This window comes from Perca flavescens, chromosome 9 (assembly GCF_004354835.1).
Source record: "Perca flavescens isolate YP-PL-M2 chromosome 9, PFLA_1.0, whole genome shotgun sequence".
Taxonomy (NCBI): Eukaryota; Metazoa; Chordata; class Actinopteri; order Perciformes; family Percidae; genus Perca; species Perca flavescens.
This window is the reverse complement of record NC_041339.1, coordinates 33,516,809-33,544,092: the sequence shown is the minus strand read 5'-3', so window position 1 is coordinate 33,544,092 and position 27,284 is coordinate 33,516,809. Positions and strand designations below refer to the sequence as shown.

Sequence of the window (27,284 nt, the reverse complement as noted above, 5' to 3'; positions counted from 1 at the left end):
TTGCAGTCCAACAGGGCAAAGTGCAAGCTGCACTGTGACTGTATAGTTTATCATGCTCTCTCACTCTCTCTTTCTCTCTTTCTCTCTTGTTCTCTTTCTCTTCCTCCCTCCCCCTGTCAAGTCTCCACCTCGATTTCTATAGACCAGTCAGACTTTCACTCATCAGGCTTCATATTGCTGTGATTTTCTTGTTTACTGCAACATCAGCAAAGGTAAGACCCCATTCCTGTTGTCTAAAACGTTTAATTCATTGAGTTGATTTACAGTGAACTACAGTAATGTCAGTCTACACCCATGAGGCTTCTCCCTTTTTCAGCATGGCCGGTTCATGCGTTCATTCACGTGGGCCATGTTGTTTGTCTTTCCTTGAATGTTATACGGCCACCGATGCTGCTCCAAATGTCATTGTAGACCACCACTGTTCAGAAAACAAAGGACCATGTGATGGATGGTAAATCTCAGGGGGATTCCTAGTTGGAAGTGCCTCTCTGCAAATGCACTGAGGAGAGGGGTGCGGGGGTTAGCCCACTGACACATTAAGACACTGAGCCCCAGCAGACGTGTTTCCGCCGCCGCCGGAAACACGTCTTGTTCAGTTGGAACAAGACGAACAAGTATGACAATGTTCAGTTGGAAGCTAAACTGCATTACTTAAAGGAAGAGCTAAAATACTTCATTAGAAAAGCTATAACCTGAACTGTAATACTGTCAAAGATAAATTTGAAATGAATTGCTTGAAAAGGCTGAAAGAAGACATACTTTGTATTATTATCAGACATATGGCGCTTTTCCATTACATTGTACCAAATCTACTCGCCTTTTTTGGTTTTCCATTACGAAAAAAAGTCCCTGGTACCTGCTAACAGGTACATTTCTTAGTACCACTCAGTCGAGGTTCCAAGCGAGCTGATGCGATACTAAAAGGTGATGTAAAAACCTGCAGTCTACAGATTGGTCGGAAAGAATTATCACTGATCACTGCGTCAACGTTGCTAGTGACAGACGGGGGTGTCCTGAACCAACCCAGCATGTTTAAATAGTTTAGCCAGCGGTGGTTGTTTGCTGTTCTTGGTCCTGCGGAGGCTCCACGCAGAGCTTTCTCCGGAGCATACAAGTGGCTGATGGTTCTCCACTGGTGTGTACAACGAGCCGGCGTGTGTGTGTGTTTTTGAGTAGTGTGTGTGTGTGTGTGTGTGTGTGTGTGTGTGTGTTTTTGCATGTGTGTCTGTGTGTGTCTTTGTGTGTGTGTGTGTGTGTGTGTGTGTGTGTTTGCGTGTGTGCATGTGTGTGAGTTTGCAAAATAAAACATGAATAGCTGAATTGCTAAAGCTAAACTGGATGAATAGCTTAAACCTGTAAAAATAAGTTGAAGTAGTGGAAAAAGTCAAATAACACCTTAGCCAGGCACATGCTGATTGATGTGCTACAGTGGGATTTGAACCCGGGCCTCCCACACCCTAGCCATGTGCTATAACCACTGCCCTATCTTCAGAACAGACAATCAATGTTCCTTCAGTAGTTATAAAGCCTCTCTTTGATCATTAATCCCCACACCTGATTAGTGAGAGACAGTGTGGGAGAACCCTTCAAACAAGCCTTAATAAATCCACAACAGTACATGCTATCGATATAAGATGAGGAGACAGACAGACAGAAGTGGAACGCAAATGATATAGCCTGATGATCATAGTTAGTCTAGTTAGTTGACTCCTACAGCAAGCCTGGAGCAATCAGTAGAAAGGGTTGTCATGGTTACTAAGGGCCTGGGCCATGTTTATAAACATCTCTTTGATCTGATAACAATCGCACCTGCTCTTAATATGTCTCCTTTAGTACACCAGGCACTTCAGACACTGAGAGCAAGCTCTAAAACAAAGCCTCACAATGCGAAAACTATAACTACTATCAGTCAAATGACGTGATCCTGAGCACCACAAGGACTTTGTGAACGTATCGGTGTAAAATTTATATGGATAAACATAAAACTGTGGGCATGTCAGCAATTTAAAAAAGTGGTTCGTTCTGCTCTTCGCTGTGAAATGCCAAGCAAGTTATACAGGAGAGTGAATGAAGGGCGTTGTGTTACTCTTGTCGTTTGGAAGCTCAACCAGCCAAAAGTAAAAGGCGTATCACAAAACAGAGCAGATTTTCTGAAACTAGACAAAAATACCTACGTTTTGATGTATGAATTGTGTATGACAAGTAGATATTGTATATTATATATTGTATATTGTATATATATAAGTTACGCAGAGCCAAAAAACGTACGGAATAAAATTAATAAAATTAAAAATAAAGAACAGGATAACAATAGGTGGAATGCTGTAGAACAGCATTCCCCCAATAAAGAACCGAATAACAATAGGTGGAATGCTGTAGAACAGCATTCCCCCAATAAAGAACAGGATAACAATAGTTGGAATGCTGTTGAACAGCATTCCCACTAATAAAGAACAGGATAACAATAGTTGGAATGCTGTTGAACAGCATTCCAACTAATAATAGGAAATAAGATTGTACAACTCTTTCTCTCTGTGGGGATCAGATGGACTAAAGGGAGATTAGTTTACTGCTCTAATGAAAAGTCTTCAGGAAAAGAGAGAAAAAAACTACAGAGTGGAAGAGGATCTAAATCGAGAAAACGCTGGAGGATGACAATAGCTGGTTACGGTGACGGGCTGCTTTCAATTTCAGTTCTGGTATTTTGCGCTAACACTTTCACTTTAAAAGAATGTGTCAGTTGAATTAAAACCGATGGCTCTATTCCTGCTGCGTTTAAGAAGCCAGAGGATGTTTTCCGCTGCCAGAAGGAAAGAAAAGGCAGAAACAAAGATGGCTAATCCATTTCAGAATGCTTTCCTTAAAATGGAAAATAGAGACTATAATTAGATGTGGCCAGTTTAAGCTCAAGGACTTAGCTAAGCAGCTCTCCCTATAGCAACGTGTGTGTGTGTGTGTGTGTGTGTGTGTGTGTGTGTGTGTGTGTGTGTGTGTGTGTGTGTGTGTGTGTGTGTGTGTGTGTGTGTGGTTAAATCACTCACTTCCGTTTGTCTTGGTTCCTCAGGCGGAGTGCTGACAAATTTAGATTTTTGCAAGTCTAAAAAATTTGAAAAAACAGAGCAGAAATACATAATTGGAGAGTAGTCACTCATTAAGATTGTTTGCCCAGCCCTGTCAACTGTTTCAGCAAGGACACATCATCCACTCTCAGAAACAACACAAGTACAGGAGGAGTGCATGTTTTTATTGGAAAGTACATTTTTCACCCATGGCCTGGGGCCCAGATGCGTACCATTTGAACACACATATAGGTGGTAGTTACTTATAGTTCATGGGAAAAATTTTGCTTTTGGCTTGGGCCCACTGAACTTGGGTGGGAAGCTGGTGAGGGATCAAGTCTTTTTTCATAGCACTAGTGAGTCCTGATTGGTCTCTTAATTTCACTTGCTTTTACTCCTAAAACCGAAATAAAAAGGAGAAAATTTATTTTCTGAATTTGGCTAATGAGTAAACTGTTGTTTATAGGTACATTTTGGTGACTTACATGTAAGGCAGGGGTTCCCCACCTTTCTGGTCTGGTGTACCCCCAGAGCCCTGTCAGATGAACTCACATACCCCTTCATCAATTCTCAATGTATGTTTAAACATATTCATCATATAAAAGTGGAGATATATATATATATATATATATATATATATATATATATATATATATATATATAGATATATATATATTTTTTTTAAGTTTATGTTTTTGGCAATTTAGGCCTTTATTTGATAGAACATCTTAGACATGACAGGGTAGAGAGAGGGGGAAAGACATGCAGCAAAAGGCCACAGGACAGAATCAAACCTACGGCCACTGTGTCAAGGTCTAAGCCTCTGCACATGGGGCACACGCTCTTCCAGGTGAGCTATTCAGGCGAGGTATTCAGGTTCCTCAAAATGGATGTTGTTAAGATTTTTCATACTTGTTGAACTGTTGATATTTAGGCTACATTTACATTGCTACGTTTTGGTTTAAAAACGAACATCTTTTGCTACGTTTACACCTCGAATTCACACTGCTCCGGCGTTTCAGAGCCCCTAAACCGGAGACATTTGAAAACACTTTTGACCCCATTTTGGTAATATCCAGGGTTGTGTTGCAATCTCAACGGCCGCAAACGGAGACCTTTTCATTACGAAAATTATACTACAGTATTTGGTTCACTGTAGACTGTATTAGCACCCAAAATAAGCCATCAACACAAGTGGGAGCGTGCCTATGTTCCCACAGCCCTATGTTCCCACATTTCTAAGATTTTTTTTTTCAAAATTAGGCCCTATGTTCCCACAGTTCCCACATTTCTAAGATTTTTTTCCAAAATTAGGCCCTATTTTCGCCTTACTCACCCTAACCCTAACCCTTGAAGGGAATTGTAGGAACACAAGACCTCATTTTGAAAATGTCCTAGAAATGTGGGAACGTAGGGCTGTGGGAACATAGGGCTGACCCCACACAATTCATCTGCTCACATTAAAGGGTAATAACTAAGAAGAAAATGAGGTGACAGGATTAAACCTGAGTGTGTTTTCATTCTGGCTGCAGTGGTTCCCAGCAGGTTATTCTTGAACGTTGCAGTGGTGAAAATGGTTGTATCACTGTTTACTCTGCTGTGGTCACATGGTCAGGGTGAAGGCGAGGTTAACCACAGCTCTTTGTACACTCGTCTGTTGATCTCACTCCCAATTGACAAGCACTAACACGCATGTCATTTCCCTGCTCCGTATATGCTAACACAGAGCCCAGATACCACAGAAGTACCCCGTCCACGGTTTACAGAAGAATGTGGCAGGATGTCACATTCTTTAGGTCTTCAGGACTTGGAGTCTGTAAGGTCAAAATAACAGTAAAGATACTCTAAATATGTCACTTCAAAATCCCATTGTATTTTTACATGGGATTTCTAAGAACAGGCTTCAGATATTATCTTCTAATACTGACAACAAAGGTTGGAAAAAACAGACAGTTACTTACTCTTTGTTTTAATGTACAAAGGCAAAAGTATTGGGAGTTATGAGTTAAGATCTCATTATCACCACTCACCCAAGTATGTACAATAAAAGTGCAGCTGCATGCAGCAGCTAGTTAGCTTAGCACAAAGACTAAAAGCAGGTAGAAACAGCTAGGCTGGCTCTATCCAAAGGTAACCAAAATCTGCCTAAAAGCACCTCTAAAGCTCACAAATGAACATGATATGTGTTTTGTTTAATCCACACAAAAACCACTGTGTAAAAATGAAGAAATTGTGGTTTTACGGGAGCTTATGTTAGGGATCGTGCCAAGAAATAGTTTGGCACGTACCGCCCAGTGAAACGCTAAAATAATCTGTTGCTGGCTGTGTATCAATCTTCTCAGCTAACTTTCAGCCAGAAAGAGAAAAAAGGGTATTTCCCAAAATGTCAAACTATTCCTTTAAGATTTGGCCTAATTGCTGTCACCTCTAACTCAGTAACTTTGTGTTAGTAATAATAACATTCATTCTAGCTGCTAGCTCATAGTAAAATTCAGCTTTTACAAACAAGATAAAAACAGATTTGAATGAATCAGTGTCATTAAGACGGCCTTTGATAAAATTATAAATTTTGAGGTCTTAAAATCTCTATGCGAGCACGATTTCACAATCTTTCCAGCTCTTTTAACCTACTCTATATCCACTTCAGGATTGCTCTCGTTCTGCCCGAAATTCCGCCGGATAGCACTCTTTTCGGCAGATTTACGTAAAATTTCTGAGGACTATGGTTAACTGCTCCTCAGATCTCTGCAGGGTAAATCCAGACAGCTAACTAGACTATCTTTCCAATCTGAGTTTTCTGTTGCACGACTAAAACAACTTTTGAACGTACACATGTTCCACCAAAACAAGTTCCTTCCCGAGGCTATTTTGCAGAGTTACCGTGACTCCGTCCGTCACTTAATGTTGCCCATGACGATTGTGATTGGTTTAAAGAAATGCCAATAAACCAGAGCACGTTTTTCTCCCATCCTGGAATGCTGTGTGGACTAGCCAGACCCTCCTCCGCAGCGCTGTGGAGGAAGGTCTGGCAATGCGAGACTACCTTTAACCATAATCCCAAATTGATGACCTAATTATGAGGCAGCACGGTAAAGAGGCAGAACTTAGTTCCTAGTTGGAACTTTAAAGAAGCGAATTAGAGAATTGCTTTGGAGATAGAGCTTTTCCTTTTTTTAAATTATAGGACCACCAATGCAGTTCAAAATAAACCCAGACAAAACATTAGTCATGTGAATAACTCAAGTCAGATAGGATGTTATCATTCTGAGGTGATGATTTTCTGGCCTGGTCAGAATCTGTGCTTTAGTTTAGTGTGTTTGTGCTGATGAGTAATAAGATAACGCTCTGGTGTTTAGGCAGCATTATCCTTCTGTGACTCATCATCACCTCTCCTTTGGTCACAAGCTCAGTGAAAGTTTCCAATGACTCAGCTTTTGGTTGCGTTCCTCATTTTGTTTGGCCTTGGCCCCACTTTGTTTTAGCATCACATCCTGTAAAAGGATTTGAGGTTTAATAAGGCTGACCGGATTTGAACACGCATATCTGCATGGGTCAAACATATTTGCAATGCCTCACTTGGAGTTCCAGCTGATACGGCACACGCAGATAAATGCTCTGCAAACATCTGCTGACCTGGAGTGAAAAATTCTCACTTCCCTCAAATTTCCAAGACCTTTCATTCTCACACACCCTGCATTTCACGTCCTGTAGGGCGCCCATGTGACTGAGATCAGTCATGGAGGAACTGCAGCGAATCGATCTGACCTACATCACGGAACGCATCATCACCATTTTCTGCCCTCCTGAATGTCCAGAAGAGATCTACGTGCAGAACCTGGAGGAGATTATTCACATGCTGCAGTCCAAGCATGGACACCACTACATGGTGAGATGGAAAAAAAAAAGTGCTCAGAACTTAAGTAAAAGCAGCAAAAACAAGAGTGTAGCACTGTTATAGTTGAAGTCCTGCATTTAAAATGTTACTTGAGTGAAAGCATTAGCATTCAATTACATTTTCTCAGGACAATTTACAGATAGAGGGTGTCTAGACCACACTCTATAATTTACAAAGACCCAACAATTCCCTCCAAGATCAAGTATTTGGTGCAACAGTGGCGAAGTAAAACTTCCTTTTAACAGACAGAAACCTCGTACAGAACCTGGCTCCTGCTGAGTGGTTGGGTCATTGAAATATAGCCTACTAACAATACCAAAATTACTCATTATTCAGAATGGCCCAATTTAGAATAATGCCTTTTGTATTATTGGATTACAGTTATTGATTCATTAATGTACTGTATGTATCACTTTGGTATTGTTGCTGGTAAAGGTGGGACTAATGTTTGACTTTATATTCTTCTGAATCTGACAAAGTAACTAGTCACTAAGGCTTTAAAATCAATGTAGTTGAATATAAAGTACATTATTTTCCTGTGTAGTGGAGTAGAAGTAGCATAAAATGGAAGTACTCAAGTTAACGTACAATAATAAAAAAAATTTTTTTTACATTTGTCCTCAGATTCTTAATGGCACATTCCTCTAAAGTTATATTGGCTTTCTCTCATTTCAAACAACTTCGTGGTTACTTTGTCAAGTCAAATTGAATTATACCAGCCCCAATTCACATATTTGTCTTGCTTTACAATTTGTACAGTGTGCTGTATGACACTCTATCATTAGATCCTGGATAAGGAGACATTTATTTTGAAAATTATACATGATACGTTTTAAAATCGCCCTACATTTTAAATGTTTGGGTATGTAATATCAAAAAAAAAAATAAAATAAAAAAAAATATATATATATATATATATAATAAAGAATAAAGGCTTTTTGTTTTTGCTTTGACTGAATTTAAACATCATTAGAGATATTAGTTATTTAATCATTACATTTTTAATGAAATACTTTCATTAAAAACTTTTAGTGTGAGATGAGGAATTTTGTTTTACTTAGATCACAACCTCTTAAAATGTAAATAAGTAAACAAGTTCCAGCTCCACGCACACTATCCTTTCAGTTCCATTTGCATTTTAGACATTTAGATCTGATGATATGGTACCCTGGAAATCCAGACTCGAGGGGCAGCACCAAGCATGCATTTGTAAATCTCAAATTTAAACTGCAAATCCCACTGCATGCGATTGGATAACACTACGACCAATCACAACAATACATGGGGTGTCGTATCCAGAGCCCCATACGTTTAGCTACCAGCGGAGCTACCTGGTAGATTAAACTGTTGTCCTCTGTTTATCTCGCCTCTGGCCCGCCTATATCAGATACACCGATGTGATTGGTGCAGCTCGGCTCCAAGGGCATCGTTAATGAGCATCATTACTCAATGCCAGAGTGACTCGCTGAGCAAATTCAAATTGTGCTCTCGCGAGAACTCTGGATTTCCAGGGTAATATGTTTGAACGTTCTTTAATGTTGAATACAATTTAAAATGTACCTGTCCTTATGCCGCTCTTTCCTTTTTCATTCAAACAATTGTTCCTTCCTTCTCCAGGTCATCAACCTCTCACAGAAACACGAAACTCTCACCCGAATGAACCACAAGGTACTGATGACACTCCAAAGTACCAATTCGAGAGGTTAAACGTTGCATTCCCTTATGTTTCTGGAAAACAGATGTGGTTAACCTTTGGCAATGTTGCCAGAAATTAAAGATTATATTTTCATATGCAAATTAGGTTTGTGGGGAATTTTAGGCTAACTTTTTGGAAAACTTATGGCAAACAATTGATTCTTAATTCTGTTTGTTTGAGGCTAAATTGCTGCAAACAGTTAAGCAAGTTTGCCGCAAATTAGGGCTGGACAATATATCAATATTATATCGATATCGTGATATGAGAGTAGATATTGTCTTAGATTCTGGATATCGTAAAATTATGATATGACATAAGTGTTGTCTTTTACTGGTTTTAAAGGCTGCATTACAGTAAAGTGATGTACTTGTCTAAACTTACCAGACTGTTCTAGCTGTTCTATTATGTGCCTTTTCACCACTTAGACATTATGTCCACATTACTGATGATTATTTATCTAAAATCTAAGTGTGAAGATATTTTGTTAAAGCACCAATTGTCAACCCTAGAATATCGCCGCAATATCGATATCGATGTATTTGGTCAAGAATACCATGATGTCTGATTTTCTCCCTATCACCAAGCCCTACCGCAAATTCATTTTCTATTGGTTTCTGGATAAATATTGAGGTTAAGCCTACTGAAATGCAAAAGTACAAAACCCTGCTGATGATACAAAATAAATGTACTGTATGTTACAGTCTGGTGGGTTGTCTGTGAGGTTTTGGATACAGGTTGGCTGGATCTCCTGGCCCCTGACCTGGAGCAGATCTTCAGTGTGTGCACAACGATGAAGAACTGGCTGCAAACACATCCGAAGCACGTTCTGGTGCTACACTGCAGGGTACATGTCACTGATTCCTCTGCACAAAATGATCCATGTACTATCTAAGAGCAGGATTCAAAATTAGCACCATCTACCAGCCAAATAATGGTAAAATATGCAAATGGCTTGTAGATTTTCTTCACTCACCATCAAAAAAAACAACAATGGTAATCTATTGAGTGGCTGGTCAAATTTAAACATTCACTTGCTATTTGGCTGGTGGTCGAAAAAGTTCATTTTGAACCCTGTCTGAGAGTATGTCAAGTTTATTAATCCTGATTCTGTGGTTGTCCTCCACAGGGAGGTAAAGACCGGCTCGGAGTTCTGGTGGCTTCTTACATCCACTTCAGCAACATGTCAGCCAGGTAACAAACACTGATGCCATGTGAATTTAATCAGTAGTGGACCAAATGGTACAGGGCTAAAGGATGCTAAAGCAGCATTTAACTTTAATCATTTACAAACCAAAGAAAATTTGGGGCAACAAACAACAATCCCAGTAAACAGTCAGGCTAGCAGCTCAGTGAGTCTGTACTTCAGCTAAATGCTAGTGCCCACATGCTAACTTGGTCCCAATGACAATGCTAACATGCTGATGTTTACCATGTTCACCATCATAGTTTAGTGTGTAAGCATGCTAACATTCGCTAATTAGCACTAAACCCAAAGTACAGCTGAGGCTGAACCAAAGTATTGGACAACTTCAAATTTTATTCTGACGATGGTGCTAGATGAAAAGTCAGAGGATCACTAAAGTTATGACAATTTATCCTGCATGAACTGTGAATGTCTGCACCACATTTCATGCTAATCCATTCAGTAGTTGTCAAGAAGTTTCAGGCTGCACCAAAGCGGTGGACCAACAACTGACTGACATTGCCGTCCCGTAGCTATGATGCGAGCGTGGCTAAAAATATAAGAAAATAAAGCAGATCAAGTGAAAGATATATGGGCACTTGTACCTTGCTCCCTGGATAAAATGCGGGTCATCAAGCTGATCAGTGCCTATAGGAGTAAAAGAAACTCTAGTGTGCCCATATATTTAGCCAAATGTGCACAGTTGTCATTTGGAGACATTTGTGTGGCTGTTTTTTTATACTTGTACAGATTTTGGGTGTGACATTACCATGTCAGTGTCAGTCTCAGTGTCAACTTGTTTAACATACTGCAACACATGCTGCATGATTTCCCCATAACATATCAATGCTGACTAGTCTGCCCTTCCATCTAACATTTGTCCCAGATATGTCAAAAGCTAGCCTGACGTGGTCCTACTCAGATTCTAGTCTGAATATGAGTCAGATACTGCTCCACTGGGCTGTGATTATGGGGCGTTTCAACCGAACCAGGAAAGAAAATGCCTCTGCACTCAATTGGATAGACCTACAACCAATCAGAGTAACGGATAGACCTACAACTATGAATTCAACCCAAGTGCTCTTTGGTGACGTGGTTGATTACGTTACTGTTGATCATCTGTCCATCATCGTATAAAGCCCGCCCTGACAATTTGATTGGTCCGAACAGCTCTGGTTCGAGCATAGTTGCTCCACAACGGATCAAGTCCAGACTGAATTTCCCGACCTCAAATATTGTGGGCGGGGCTAAGTTCGGCTGGCATCCAGGCTAGTCAATAGCTATATTGGAATTCAATTTGTCAGAGATCTTTCTGTGTCCCAAAGGGTGAATCCTATTGAAATTGTTTACTGTTGGATGTGTTTGCAGACCAAAGAGCACTGACAGAACAATAGAGTGAACAGAGGCTTATCTGCTGCACCTCTTCACCAGCCTAAGGGCAGGGCGGATGATTGAAGAGACTTTTAACTAGACTGTTATTTGATATTGGGGCAAAGATCCTGTTGCTGTTGGACAACAATAAATGTATTTATTCATAATTGACCTAGAAGACACAACACATTGTTAATGTTAATGAAAAGCATTTTTAGAGCAAACATTACAGCCTTTGCGGTTCATGTGGTTACATATCGTCTATTTTATCTTGTAGATGTGACTTATTAAAAGTCATTAACATCCTCATTTACACATCTAATCATGGGATGGAGGGAAAGGTCAGGCAAAATCAGTGTCAACTGAAAATGCAGGAAAAAGTGGAAGATCTGGAGGATTTCTGCACTGTTGGCGTGTGTGTGTGTGTGTGTGTGTGTGTGTGTGTGTGTGTGGGTGTGGTTCATGGCTGAACAGCTGACTCAATGTTGAGAAATATCTGATTGTGACCATTGTCACTCTACGTGCTTGTGAGTGAGTGCACATACGCCTGGGCTTGAGAATCACATGGTTTTTAAAGTTACAAAATTACAAAAGAAAACCAGATTCACAAGTTCAAGTCATGCAGATTTTTTGCATTACTAGACACTGAGTCAGGTAAAGCAGAAAACAGTATTTTGTCATTTCGGTGAACTGAGGAGTGTTACATGCATCACCATCTGAGTATTTGCCTCTCTCTCAGTGCAGACCTTTCTCTGGACCACTTTGCCACGAGGAGGTTCTACAATGACAAACTGTCTGCTCTGATGACCCCGTCGCAGAAACGGTAAGAACAGGGTTGATTGAGCAGGATCACTGCAGGTCAAAGGTCAACTCTGGTTCAAGTCTTAGCCTCTGATCTTCGATGTAGACTCCGACTGCTGTGACTGACACTAATCACATGATTAATGCTCTTATGAAATAGTTGCTATAATACATCTACAGTGAGGTTGTGAAACTAGGAGACTGACTTGATGAAAAGCACACTTTAATCCATTCATAAAGTTATTTCAGATACATTTACATATTGGATAGACTCTTGTATCTGCACTTCTAATTGTTATTAACAGTATTATTAATAGGCTGATATCACAGACTGTGGCTGATATATATACCAAAATAGACTATATATACTGTATATATACCCGAAAAATACGGATGTTTGGACAGTGGCTGTTAGTGGCTGTCAGCGTCTGAAGCGACGATGTAGAACGTACCGGGGAGAGCAGCAGCTACACAGGGTTTAGCGAGTAGTCTGTAAGGCCGAAATTTGGAGATTGGTTGGTGTGGTGGACGGGTCAAACACAGAACTTTCACCCAGGAGACTGGAGTCGCTTTCTTCTTTAACCGTCCCGTTATTCCCACGAGTCACGGAAGCGTAAGCCCACCCACGACCTTTTCCTAAACCCAACCGTCACGTTCTTCCCACGTGTCATGGAAACAAGCCCACTCACAACCTTTTCCTAAACTCAATCGTCCCGTTCCCGCGTGTCACGGAAACGTAAACCCACCCACGACCTTTTCTTAAACATAACTGCGTCAAAAGGGATGCCAATAGTCTCGACCAAGCACGTTTAGTCAAAGCGTGTTATAACAACGACAAAGGCACCTGACCAAGCGTCTGTATTTTACGAGATGGGAGTGAGAATCTGTTGATATAGATCATGATTTATTGGGAGAAATCGAACAATTCTATGCAATAGCCCAGAATGAAATGATCCTTTGCATTTCATAACCAAATGTTCAGACGCTGAGACGAATGAATTGAGAGAGGTCAAATCAGGTTCCTTAGATCCAATTACTATCCGGGGTCATGCAGTTGCTTAATTAGGGTACTGGCACCTTTTCTTGGTTAATTCAGGCACGGCAGGGTACAAGAATAAATACTGTACATTTCTCTTTGCTCTCAGGTATGTGTGGATGCTGGGGAGCATGTTAAAGGGAGGACTGAGGATGTGTCCCTCTCCGTCTTTCCTCCTGTGTGTTGTTCTTCACGGTCTTCCCAAAATAAGACCAGATGGAGGTAAGAAGAAAAATGTATTGTTAGTAAATTAAAAGAAGTGAATGTTTTACACCTATGATTGCCAAAATGTAAAAAACAAATCTTCTCTAACTCTGTGGTTCCCAACCTTTTTGGCTTGTGGCCCTTTAAAATAGTCCCTCATCACCAGTTGGTATTGTAAATATTATATTTAGTTTTCTGTTCAAGTTGCAGGTTGCAATGTTTTCTGTTGTTCTTTTTACAAAAAAAACTCTTAGAAGTAACGTTATCCAGTAATCTACAAGAAAACAAGTAAAGATTAGAAGAATTTGGAGAGAAAAAAATACATTTTTGCTTTACTTTTTTGTCATTTATCTCGTGACTCTTCTTCCGACCCCCTTGCTGGGAACCACTGCTCGAACTGACGTATACAAACGCCTAGACTCCCAGAACTACACACACACACACACACACACACACACACACACACACACACACACACACACACACACACACACACACACACACACACACACACACATGCACAGACAACACTCATCCACACAGTCACATTATTTGGGCTACAGGTGCTGCAGATGAACAAAGACTGCACCAAACATCACTGTCTCCTAATTCAAGCAGAAGAGACAGAAATGACTCAGTTTGAGACATTACACACACACACACACACACACACACACACACACACACACACACACACACACACACACACACACACACACACACACACACACACACACACACACACACACACACACACACCCTCTCGGTCTTTACTCCTGTGTGTTGTTCTTCACGGTCTTCCCAAAATAAGACCAGATGGAGGTAAGGAGCAGATGTCTGATCTGAATTAGAGAAAGCTAAGTAGATAAACAGCAGTAGCAAGGGCCAGCCTGTTGTATTCTTCTTCTTCTTTTTTCTTTTTTAAAGGAAGAAGAAGGAAAGAAGATGCTTATAATTTAAAATGTGTTCTGAAGTCCAAAAAGTCAAACGATTGCCATGTTTTGTGATGAGACTCTTCCTCTTCGCAGCATGTTGCCTCTTCCTGAGAGTCTACCAGAGTCTACAGCCTGTTTACACATCAGCAGTCTAGTAAGAAATCACATCAAATCCCATAATAATCTGTAAACATGACAGGGTGTTGTTCAGAAGAGGATATGGTGTAATGTGTGTTTATATGTCCATCTCAGCCATGTTAATGCCGCTCAGACAGACCGCCTCTACATCGTGCTCCAGCCAGCTCAGCTGCTCAAAGGGGACATCATGGTGAGTGGTGATCTACTACATTAGGAGTTTTTTTTTTTTAATCATTTAGGTTTATATTTAAAGGTAATTATTATATTTCTGCAGTATACGGCACAAAATGTAGCCTAAATGATTCATTATTGGGAACTACTAGAAGCCACCCTTTTACTAATTTCTTTGTTTGTTTGTTTATTTATAATCTTTTGGGTGACAGAGATGTTTATTTCCTAAATAACTTGAAGAGGTTTCCTGGAGAAAAAAAAACAACAATATAAATTGTTATAAATAAAATAAATAGGAATTTATTTGAAAGGAAAGCTCCAATTAAAGCTGAGTAATTATGAATTATGTAACTATTACGTTTTTTATGTTCAGCTGACACTAGTTAAAAGACTCAAGTTTACGAAAGAAATGAATTGGAATTTGTTTATTAAAAGTGTACCAAACGCTGTCATTGTATTATTCTTTCAAGTAGGGATAGACCGATTATCGGCCCTCGCTGATTATCAGGCCGTTTTTAGGCAGTTTGCAGATTATCTGTATCGGCGTTTTATTTGCCTGATAACCGATAAAGTTAATGAATTAAAAAGTGCTCTTATTTGGCTCGGCTACAGCTCTGTGTCCGTCCCTCTGCTTCGGATTAACTCACCACTAATTCTGACTTAATGTCCCCCCCACAATACTCTCTGACTGTTCAAAGTTTCTAATGTATTAAATAATTGCTTAAAGCATTTAAACAAAGTTTTGTGTTGGGAGTTTGTAACATTCCAAAGTCTTAATTTTGACTTAAAGATTTTCATTTTCACTGTAAAGGCATATCGGTTCCAAATATCGGGTATATCAGATTCATTAAAATGTCCATATTATGAAATTTTTTTTTTCATAATATGGACATTTTATTTATTTTAAAAAAAGTGATTTTTTCAAAAAATCACTTTTTTTCTGGGATTTGGGGTGTTACTTTGTGTCTCTGGTGCTTCCAGACGCATACAAACTTGGAAAAAAAAACATCCATGCAGTTTTGAGTGAGATACGGTGTCTGAATGTGTCCTGCCTTCAGTCTCCGGGTGAGCTGGTCAAAATCTGCACGGCTTTCTACGTCACTAGCCAAAACGAGGGGGCTAAACCATGCTAGCGGTTAGCCCCCTCATTCTCAATGGCAAACCACTGCTACAACACATGCAAGTTCACCATAATCTACAAAAGAACTACTGACATGTCCCTCGTCTGCAGGTATTCCACGCAAAGTTGGAAGTGCTCCCTCGTTTAGTAGAAGTCTCCCGGCTAACCCTGCCTTGTACAGGCCGAAGTTGGAGAAACAGCTAGCTAGCTCATGTAATCCTTACCTAGCTACTGCGCATGTAACAAAGATGGTACAGAAGTGAGATGTCTCACTCTGTAGCTAAAATAGAGACCTGAACACACAGGGTGAAAAGAGGAGCTGCAGCAATGTGCAGTACAACAAAAATATGGTGTTTTTTGAAAATTAAACCATGTAAACCTATTCTGGTATAACCTCTAAATACAATTATGAACCTGAAAATTAGCATAATATGGGCGCTTTAACTACAGTATTGGTCGATCCTTACTTTCATTTTTTTAAAGATTCTTTTTTGGGGATATTTTTAGGCCTTTATTTTCACAGGACAGATGAAGACATGAAAGTGGAGAAAGAGAAGGGGATTGACATGCAGCAAAGGGCCTCAGGTCAGAGTTGAAACCACGGCCGCTGCGTTGAAGAGTAAACCTCAATATATGTGCGCCAGCTCTACCAACTGAGCTAACCCGGCCACAGTTGATCCTCACTTTCAAGGACAAATCTTGGAAATTATTAGAGAAATCTTACATGAAAATAATTAATAATTAGAAATTTATAAAAAAAAAATATGACCATACATAAAACTAACAAATCATAAAATGACTGAAAATCTGAAAAAAACAATAAAAATCACAACTTCAACAGTTCTCATTCATAAACCAAATTGATAGGAAGTGGTTATGAACTGCCTTCTTATTTAGCTCTAATAGATTGTACCTATGTGAATGACACGTTGACACTGTGAGATCTTCTTTCTGGTTTCAGGTGCTTTGTTATGATAAAAACAGCCGCTCAGCCAGCCGGCAGCTCGTCTTCCGTCTCCAGTTTCATACGGGACTCGTCGACGGAAACAGCCTGACCTTCTGTAAGGCGGACCTCGACTGTGCCAGTGAAGGTATTTCTAACCCGCACGCTGCCACTATCACACTCTGCTGCAACATCCATCTTAATCTGTAGCTGATAAATCCTTCACTCTTCCTCCAATGTACTGTAAATTTGACGCCACTGAACTAACCGTGGACCCACGTATCAGCTGTGCTGCAGGTGTGAACAAATATGCCCAGCGTGCCAAGTGAACTGTCTAGCTATCTGACGTTTTCTTTTCGTGTTAATATTCCAGATCCCCGGTTCCCAGAAGATGGAAAAGTAGAACTGTTGCTTTCTGACAGCCCTGAAAAGATAACAGGTAAACTTTTAACCTGAAGACTACAGACACAATAACAAAGGGCACCAGCAAACATTACTACAGGGAACTGGATAAAAGAACAGAGAGTAAATATGCAGGTGAAAATGTGTTTCAGATGTTTTTTTAGAGGTTTTGCCAAGCTCTGATCCAGGATCCACTATATAGCCTATGCAGCTCTGTGAGGCTGTACTCAGGCAACATCTACACTACTATTCCTACGTTTAGGCCTTGCACCCACAATACTCCACAATATCTCATTGATTTAAGCAAAAAGACAGCTGAGTCAGTATCAAAACGTTTTGCACGGCCAGACAGCATTAGGGATAAGTAAAGAAAAATATGTTGTTAGTAAATTAAAACAAACACCTGGACTCCCAGAACTACACACACTCACACACACTCACACATTCACACATGCACAGACAACACTCATCCACAGAAACATTATTTGGGCTACAGATGCTGCAGATGAACAAAGACTGCACCAAGCATCACTGTGTCTCCTAATTCAAGCAGAAGAGACAGAAATGACTCAGTTTGAGACATTACACACACACACACACACACACACACACACACACACACACACACACACACACACACACACACACACAGAGAGAAACTACCACTACTTATGAATGAAAAACATATTCAGCAAGTTCAACAAACAGTCACCCAGGTGGGGGCAGTGTTGGACACCAGGAGGAGGATGGAACAGCCAAACTGGACCTCAGCATGCACAATTACACTCCTCGCCTCCCAACAGGAAGCAATATGAGCAGTTATCACACACAACCCCCCCCCCCACACACACACACACACACACACACACATCTGACAGGAATTCAGATTGGAGATACTGTAAAGGGGGAAACACAGGCGGGGAAAAACCAGGACACACACACTGATTCACACACACACACACACACTGTCACACCGACAGACACATTGTACAAAAAACTAAATTAAAGCTTACATTATTTCTAAAATCTAATTTGAAATGAGCTCTGGCATCAGCTGGTTTTAGTGTGTGTGTGTGTGTGTGTGTGTGTTTGTCTGCAATCAGCTCTATCTGACCTCAGGTACACGTCTATGCATCAGTTGGTGTTATTGTGTGTGTGTGTGTGTGTGTGTGTGTGTGTGTGTGTGTGTGTGTGTGTGTGTGTGTGTGTGTGTGTGTGTTTGTGTGCAATCAACTCTATCTGACCTCAGGTACACGTCTATGCATCAGCTGGTGTTATTGTGTGTGTGTGTGTGTGTGTGTGTGTGTGTGTGTGTCTGTGTCGGTGTTGTTTAACTGACTCCTGACCAGTTTGTCATTTCCATGTGCAGGCAGAGAGCTGTGGCACAACGGCCGCTGTGTGACGGTGGACTATGACACCTTGGACACTTTGGTGAGAAGAGATTCATATGAAGACACGTCTTCTCTTGAAACAGGTGAGGTGCATTTTATTGTTTTTTAATTTTTAATAACTTCTTTATCTGTTATACTGTTATACTTTCACTTTCTCTTGCCGTTCTGGATTCCTGTTGTGACTTAAGACCAGATTTACCAGCGAAAATGCTAAACCTTTCTGTTCTGCTCTTACATAATCATGACCTTTATTCTGTCACCATGGCATTCTTTGGAAAACTAGAAAGCCAATCCAGGGCAGCTTAATTCTGACTTTTAAAAGACCATACCAATGTTTTGTTTTTTTTATTTTGATCTACGGAACAACAAAGATTGTATGGAAGCCCTGAGAGTGAGAAAAAAACCATTCTGGTGATCCATTTTCTAAGTCGGATTTAAATTGTTCTCTCTCCTGTTTAAGAGTACGAACAGGTTTAAAAAAATAAGGTTTTGCCAGGATCATCTTTCTAAGTTCCTTACCTTATTTATTTATTTTCATCTGAGAAACAGGTGGAGACAAAAAAAAGATTGGTGTTGGCAGGTAAAATCTTTTTTGTTTGAGAGGATAATTTTTGTGTTTGTTGTTGTACTACTCGTTTTGGACACAAGAGGCTGAAGTGCACCACTACCCCATGTTCTAAAAAGGACTAACCGGCAATTTCCACTGGATGCGGAACGTCTGCGGAACGTCTGCGGAACGTCGACGGAGTCATTAGGTTTCCATTAAAGTCAATCTGTGTATTTCCACAGACTGCGGAACGTCTGCACCCCTACTCCGTCCCAGTTCCGTCAGTCCGCACCCCTCCGGAGCAGATATACGCAGAGCTTCTATTTTTGACGGACGACGGAGAGCTCCGCAGCAATTCAGCACACGGCAGATAGTGCGGGACAGGAAGTCGAGCACAGAAACAAAATAAATATCCGGTTAATTTTCAAATTAAATACACCATGCTCACGGCGGATCATATCTCCCTGCACTACACCTTGAAAACACGGCACAGAGTCGTTTCCTCTCTACTCCTCTGGATGGAAACAAACTGTTGTTGGTTTTGTGGTGAATTCGCGAGAACTTGTGGGTCCTCGTGACTACAGCTGTCAGTCACGACCGCAGCCGTTCCGCAACAAATCCGGACCCGGTGGGTATTGACGGACGGCGGAGCACGCAGCAGACACGCAGTGGAGCCGGTCCGCAGCCGTTACGCATCCAGTGGAAATCCCCGGTAAGGGCATTCATGTTTTCATTTCTTCATGCACTTTAAACCCAATGTATGAGTATTACAACACTTGAAAAATTATCACTTTTTTAAATGAAAAAGTAACAGTAACTTTTTTCACCTATTCTTAAGTCAGGAGTGAAAAGACTTTAGATCAGACTTAGAAAATAGATCATCAGAAGAAAAATTAATTCTGATTTGCCTCTCAGGGCTTCCGTATATTTTGGCCTCCAACAACTCCAGAGAGCAGTTAACAGCAGTTAATTCTTTGTAGGATCATCACTACGAGTGACCCCTTTTACATTGTTCCCAAATTATGGCTATTGTTCTTAAAAGGTCCTCTAACCAATCCTGTTTTGTAGAATAAATCAAAATAGTCTATCTCAGTGCTGAGCCAGAGAATTTGTATCAACTCTATGGGGCTTTTTAACTTTTTTTTGCTTATAGTTCAGGCTCAGTTTTTCCGGCAGATGTTTTGAGCAAACAAGCTCTGATAAACCCACTGTACACTAACCTGCCCAGCACCAAACGTCCGACAGACACAGTTAGCAACTAGCTGGTGAAGCAAGTGGAACATTTAGCAGCTAAAGAGCCAGATATTTCCCTCAGGAGTTGGTGGAGACCAAAAACGGAGCTAAAAATGTAGAGTGAATATTGGACTTAAATTCAGCAGGCGGACACAGACACCACCAGGTGGATGTGAGAATAGGCAGCTGTTTGATAACATGTTAGCCATAACAGCTTTAAATGATAATATGTCAAAGTTTATGTTTTTTTTTTTTTTAGCTTGTCATGGAGATTTTCTGCCCCAAACAATTAGTTAAAGCTGTAGTGCGTAGATTCCGTCTCCCCCATGAGGAATTCTAAGTAATGACAACAACACTGTCGGTACATCCACATGATACAAGCCTTTCGTGATCGCGCACCACCCCCACCCCTCCTCTACGCAGTTGCTTGTAACCAAGGAGGACACGGAGGAGTGATAAAACACGATGGACTCTTCAGAAGAGGTCATTATCTTCACTCGATTTTCTGCACGCGACAGTAGCCGGACGACACCATTTTCTAAACAGCCATTCTGAGAAATACAAAGTGACTTTTGTGGAGCTGTGAAGTCTTAATTGGCTTTGTAGCAACTTATTTGACAATGGGTTGAATGTAACGTACGTTCATTAATATTAAAAAGTTAAGCAATAAAGCTTTACCCCCAAGTGAAGGAGTTCAAATACCTTGGGGTCTTGTTTGCGAGTGAGCGGGTGCGGTATTACATTCAATTTATCGCACCGTTGTGACGAAAAGAGAGCAGAGCCAGAAGGCAAAGCTCTCAATCTCCCGGCAGTTTTCGTTCCTACCCTCACCTATGGTCATGAAGGCTGGGTCATGACCGAAAGAACGAGATCCAGGGTACAAAATGGGTTTCCTCGGGAGGGTGGCTCTAGAGCCCTACAAGCCCGTCGGGGCCCGACAGGCTAAGCCCATTCGGGCCGGGCTCGGGCCTTTTTTTTTTTTTTTTTACAGATCGGGCTCGGGTCGGACTAAGGCTTATTTTAGCTTCTCTCCTCATTGTGCTATCTTAGTAGCGTGTGACGTGTGTGTGTTTGCGTGTGTAGCAGAGACAGCGCGCATCAGAGAGCGCCCGTCAGAGAGAGCTTAAAGTGATTGATGTTGGTCTAGGGCTTGAACACCACGGGCCAGGGCCGGGTTAAGGCTGGAGTTTTTGGCCCGTGCAGGGCTCTAGGTGGCTGGCGTCTCCCTTAGAGATAGGGTGAGAAGCTCAGTCATCCGTGAGGAGCTTGGAGTAGAGCCGCTGCTCCTTTGCGTCGAAAGGAGCCAGTTGAGGTGGTTCGGGCATCTGGTAAGGATGCCCCCTGGTGGTGAGGTGTTCCAGGCACGTCCAGCTGGGAGGAGGCCTCGGGGAAGACCCAGGACTAGGTGGAAGGATTATATCTCCAACCTGGCCTGGGAACGCCTCGGGATCCCCCAGTTGGAGTTGGTTAACGTGGCTCGGGAAAGGGAAGTTTGGGGTCCCCTGCTGCCGCCGCGAACCGACCCTGGGTAAGCGGACAAAGATGGATGGATGGATGGACTAAAGCTTTAATGTATATCTCTGGCTGCTCTTCAGAAGTTGTATGCCTCTGTTGGTGCAGATCCAGTCTCTGAGAAGGTCTGTTTAGACACTGGCCTTCGCTGCGGTCAGTGCTGTGGGTAATTGTCTGGTCATCGGTGTGACAGCTTACAACTGTTGTGGTCACAGAGACGTTCCAGGGATTGGATGTAACGACAATCATCTAGACAGCAGCCAGACCAGACCCGTGTATTTGGAGGCGGCTGTTTTTCAAAAAGTTTCCATTTAGTTAGAATAACGGTTCACACACACACACACACACAGAAAAACACCAACACAAAAACACACATCCAGACAGCTGAAACAATCACTTAAAGCGGCGGTTGACGTTTTATGCTGTTGCTAAATCTGCTCTGCCAGCCATGTAATTTAGATGGACCGATCGCTGGTGGAGAAATGCAGAAAAGTGGCATGTAAACACACATTTACACAGACGCTCACATGAACGCAAACACACACACACACACACACACAGAGCCATTACGTTTAACCGCCCCAGCACACACGCATGCACATGAGCATAATGAGGGTGCCAGCCAGTTAGCAACGCAGCCAGTCACAAGAATGTTGTTTTCAACCACAGGTGGTTCTACTTTACCCTCTCAGCCCACTCACACCCCACCTCTCCGCTACTTCTATCACTCCATCTCCCCTTCTTCTTTTACTCTCTGCTTTTCTTCTCTTCCCCTTTATCTGGTCTCTCTTTTTCCAGCTGAAGCGTGCTGCTTTCAGGTTCAAGTTGCAGGTTGCAATTTGTCCAATATGTCCCCTTCCCCCTTTGGCACACAAGTCTCCCCAGAAGCCCGCCCCCATGTTTACATTCCCCATCTCCATATTTGGCCAGCTCAAGGTCCTTGTGCTTTGTGTTTCTGTTCTTCAAAAGTGCATATGTGTGTGTTGCACAAACTCTTCCACCTGCGTGTGACTGTGTGCAGATATATGTGCTTGAACGCACAATCTAGTGAATGATCCACCCGTCAGTTTCCTTCTATTGCTTCCCCCCCCCCCGTAGACATAAACAAAATGCATGAGCGCACCCTCTCTGCACAGCATTACCTACCTGTGTCAGCCTGGACAGGATGCAGGGGGGAGGAAAGAGGAGGGATGAGGCAAAGCAAGGCTGATTTTGTAGTGACGGGGAAGGCGGGGATTCGTAGTGCCGGGACAGAGCAGGCGAGGAAGGAGTGACATGAGCGAGGGGAAAGAGAGAGAGTAGGGGGGATACAGAGGGGGCTGTTAGCACCTTAAGAGAAAGAATGTTCTTTGCTTGTCTTCCTGTGGCAGCCTGAGAGGACGACAGCAGGGGAGCAACTTCAACTGAATCTTTTCAGCCTCTCTTTTTACCCTCTATCTGCATCCTTTTCATTCTGTCCTCGTTGCTGCCCCCTCTTTCCTTTCAACTTATCATCGGTTTCTCTTTTCCTCTTTCTCTGACTCCGAAGGGAGGCTTCAGCAAGCATTTCCATCCTGTTTCTAATCCGCCGTGGGAACAGTGAAAGTTTACCCTCCGAGTGACTGCCGGTGAGTAAGTAAGCAGCTTCATGATGCTAGTTTGGCATTTTAGTGTCTTTTTTTTACTGAAGTTCTTACAGTATTGTTAAAGTTATACGGAGTGTTTCTAAGTGTGTGTGTGTGTGTGTAGGCTACTGTACATCTGTGTGAGAGATCTTATAGACCAGCTGTGAGGTTTTACCATGCATGTCTGGTATTTAGGTTTTATTGCCTCTCTGGACTTAAGAGGCTGTGTTCATACAGCTCTGGTATGCACTGTTGCATTCACTGTACAAATCCTATCTCATCTTTATGTAACAACCTTTATCAGAAAACAGCTTGCTTGCTTGTTCAGTTCTAATACGCACTGTCTGGTATGTTTTAGGGGTGCAAATAACAATAGTTATCATTAGTAGATTCATTATTTGATCTAAAAAGTTAGAAAATGTTAGAACATAAAAAAAATAAACAAATATATTCAGTTTAATATCATATTTGACCAAAAAAGCAGCACATTCTCACAATGTTTCCTTGACAAAATGACAAATGATGAATAAATTATCGTTATAGCAGCTGATTGATTTTGTGTTAATTAACTACTTGATTTATCAAGTAATTGTTTCAGCTCTAGAATGTTTCCAGTAGTATGTGTCTGTGTGTGTGTGTGTGTGTGTGTGTGTGGGCGTGTGTGTGTGTGTGCGCAATCTATCTGACCTCAGGTACATGTCTATGACAGACACGTCTTTTGCGTGACACACACATACACAACTACACACGTATGCATCCGCCGCCAGCCCACACAAAGGGGCCCTGTGTTATCTACATGGAGTGTGTCTGGAGTGATGGCTGTGGTCCAACAGGTGGTATGTGTGTTTGTGTGTGTGCGTCACAGTGAATCATATACAGTAGTGGTGCAGGTATGGAGTCATATGTAATAAGAATATCTTCAGTATAAGGCTGTATTTTCTACATCTAGTTAATATTTTACAGTTTAACTTTGACTTTTACTCACTAAAATCATAAAAGTGTCTTCTGTTCCGCTGCCATATTACAGATTAGGGAACAGGGAGTTAATATAAAACCAAAATGTTGATATGCTCCTTTACATCACCTTCAGTTGTTAACGTGACTAAGACGTGACTTGATATACACTGTCGTAAACCTCTGATTGGTGGAACGGCAGCACACTTTTTAGGGAAAACTAGGAATTTATATCACAGTTGAAACAATTAGTCAAAAAGAAAATTGCATCATCAACAATTTTGATAATCGTTTTATCATTTAAGTCTTTTTTTTTTAAGCAAACATGCTTCTTAAATGTGGATATTTGCATTTTTTCATAGTTTTCAAATGTTAATTGTAAATTCAATATGCATATTTTTTTGTGTTTTCTTACATTTTGTAGACCACATCATTAATTGATTAATCAAAAAAATGACTGATAATGAAATCTATAAAGAAAAGTTTATATTTTGATGTACAGTTCAGTTGAATGATGATGCAGAAAATTATACTGCAAATAAATTTACCATCATTTAATATACAAGGTTGTTTGTTTGCTTTTTTGTGGTTGAAGAACCTCCGACTTCATCACTTCTGACACCGAACCCTCGCTTCAACAGATCACGTCGGAACCTTTTTTCGCTCTTCTATCAACATATAAACCCTCTTCTAGTCTATATCGCCAACGCTTCCAAGATTGTTCAGGTGCCGCCGGTAGATTGGCCGGATGTCCCTCATTTTCGACCAGATGTCCGTCACCTTCCGCTTTCATTGTGTTGGCATTCTAAACTTGGGTGGATTTCTGAGGACTATGGTTAACTGCTCCTCAGATCTCTGCAGGGTAAATCCAGACAGCTACCTAGGCTATCTGTCCAATATGAGTTTTCCGTTGTATGCCTTAAACAACTTTTGAACGTACACATATATATGTTCCACCAAAACAAGTTCCTTCCAGAGGCAGAGGCACCATTATTGCATCCGGCAATTAGCACGGCCCATGATGATTGTGACTGGTTTAAAGAAATGCCAATAAACCAGAGCATGTTTTTCTCCCATCCCGGAATGCTGTGTGGACTAGCCAGACCTTCCTCCCTGCAGCGCTGTGGAGGAAGGTCTGGCAATGCGAGACTAACCCTCTCATGAACCCTTGTGATCTTGTCTTCACAGCTTCCCCTCATCTCCTGCACCCTGAACTGAGGACGAAGAGTAGTGAGGAAGGGTCTTCGTTCCGCCTGACCACCAGCAGCCCCAGCCGCAGCGACCGAGCGCCATCTGCCAGCAGTGATTCGGGCCTGTCGGTTGCCTCACAGGGGCGCACCAGAGCTGCGCAGAGGAGAGGGGCTGCACGGGACAAGTGTACCCAGGCAGGGAGGCTGCTCTCTGGGCTGGAATTTGAGATTTCTCAGCCTCTTCTGGAGGTCATGACTGAGCTTGCTGCGTCCGGCAGAGGGGAAGGGGAAATGACTGGAGACGAGTCTGGAATGGGACACACTATCAATGGAGAGGCTTCGTCCAGCGAGAGGGAAACGGATATATTAGATGATGAGGATGAAGCAGATGAAGAAGCGCCTGCTTCTGACTTGCCGAGCTCAAGCAGCATCTGCTCCCTCTCCTCTGAGAACCTGCCTGAAGCTCAGACATCAGCCCACACTGAGTACTCCACACACTCCTGGGTTCGGCAGCAGCAGATGGTTGACGTCGTCGTCACTGATGCCTTCCTTGGAGTCGATGGGGAGGAGAGGTTGAACAGGGTGAGGAAACAGCGGCCGGCGCCTCTGGTAGCGCCTGACACGCCACACCGAGGACTCAGCAGCAGGGAAGCAGTGCAGAGAGGGCTGGTGGACGGGGACGCCACGCAAAACACAGATGTTACAACCAGCGTGGACTCTGTCAATACTACGCACGCTTCGTCTTGCCGAGAAGAGGATTTGTCGTCGCTGACTACGGACATCGACGAGTCCATAGAGCAGCTGAACCAGCTGATTCTGGATTTGGACCCCACCTTTGTTCCTGTTCCTACCCGCTGTTCCCCCCTGTCCCGCTCTGCCTCCCTACACACCAACGGCCTCAGCAACAACAGAAATACCCGTCAGTCAGGTAAGACAAAGTACAATAAATTAAATAAGGAAGCATCGCACTGTAGAATAAATATTGTTTCCAACGACACCAAATCCTATTGGCATGGTTGTAGGGTTGGCAATGTTGGTCGGTTGACTAAAATATCTCAACATCTTTTGGATTGTCATAACATATTTGGTCAGACATTCATGGAAATAAATTCACAACAATGATTGACTTAGACTTTCACCATTTGACTTGGAAGAGTCCTCCCCAAACCCAACCAAAAAAATACTTAAACTCAATCAGACATGGAACAAAAGGTGTGTTTGGATGTCAAGACAAATACTGACTTGTTTAGGACTCCAAACACAAAGGTTAGGACTTGGGACTTGATTTGGGACATCATAGTCAAGACTTCTAGCTCACCCAGTAAGCGCTCGCCCCACGTTGGCTGAGTCCTGCAGCGGCGCAGGGTTCAAATCCGACCTGCTGCCCTTTGCTGCGTGTCATCCCCTCTCTCTCTTTCTCCCCCTTTCATGTCTATCCACTTTCAAATAAAGGGAAAAGCCCCCCAAAAAAAGAAAAAAAAGACTTGAGACTTATTCTCAGCTTACACCAAAAGACTTTTCAAGCGATTCCACTCTCTCAGACAAATTTCCAAAATCAGAATAAAATCACGAGTCTTGCTAGAGCTGGAGCGTGCTCCCGTCGGCTCAGTTGTTTGTTGTAAGGTTGCTATAAAACTCAGTCCGAGACATTCAAGGTTCCCAGAGGATGAATCCTAATGACTCTGGTGATCCTCTGACCTTTCCTGTAGCGCCACCATAACGTTGCCATGTTGTGGTTTTGGGTGAAATTTCTCAACCAGCTATTGGATGGATTGCTGTGAAATTTGCGACGCACATGATCCAATGTTTTGGTTTATGACCACCAGCACTTGCAAATGTTTCCCCCCCAAACATGTTCCCTCCTGACACTATTTTGACGATTGTGCTTGGTTTAAAGAA

The 27,284-nt window shown here is 42.0% G+C and overlaps 1 protein-coding gene across 1 annotated transcript in view; it reads left to right on the top strand.

Annotated features, from left to right (window-relative positions):
- Positions 1 to 27,284, top strand: part of tns3.2 (tensin 3, tandem duplicate 2) — a 66,037-nt gene continuing 38,753 nt past the window's right edge. The window contains exons 1-13 of the mRNA XM_028587931.1: positions 1 to 212; positions 6,771 to 6,945; positions 8,572 to 8,622; positions 9,372 to 9,494; positions 9,777 to 9,841; positions 11,944 to 12,027; positions 13,151 to 13,263; positions 14,274 to 14,334; positions 14,433 to 14,508; positions 16,571 to 16,700; positions 16,926 to 16,991; positions 18,324 to 18,428; positions 25,384 to 26,313. Coding sequence (XP_028443732.1) covers positions 6,796 to 6,945; positions 8,572 to 8,622; positions 9,372 to 9,494; positions 9,777 to 9,841; positions 11,944 to 12,027; positions 13,151 to 13,263; positions 14,274 to 14,334; positions 14,433 to 14,508; positions 16,571 to 16,700; positions 16,926 to 16,991; positions 18,324 to 18,428; positions 25,384 to 26,313 — 1,954 coding nt within the window. The 5' untranslated portion in view covers positions 1 to 212; positions 6,771 to 6,795. The remainder of the gene's footprint in view (positions 213 to 6,770; positions 6,946 to 8,571; positions 8,623 to 9,371; positions 9,495 to 9,776; positions 9,842 to 11,943; positions 12,028 to 13,150; positions 13,264 to 14,273; positions 14,335 to 14,432; positions 14,509 to 16,570; positions 16,701 to 16,925; positions 16,992 to 18,323; positions 18,429 to 25,383; positions 26,314 to 27,284) is intronic.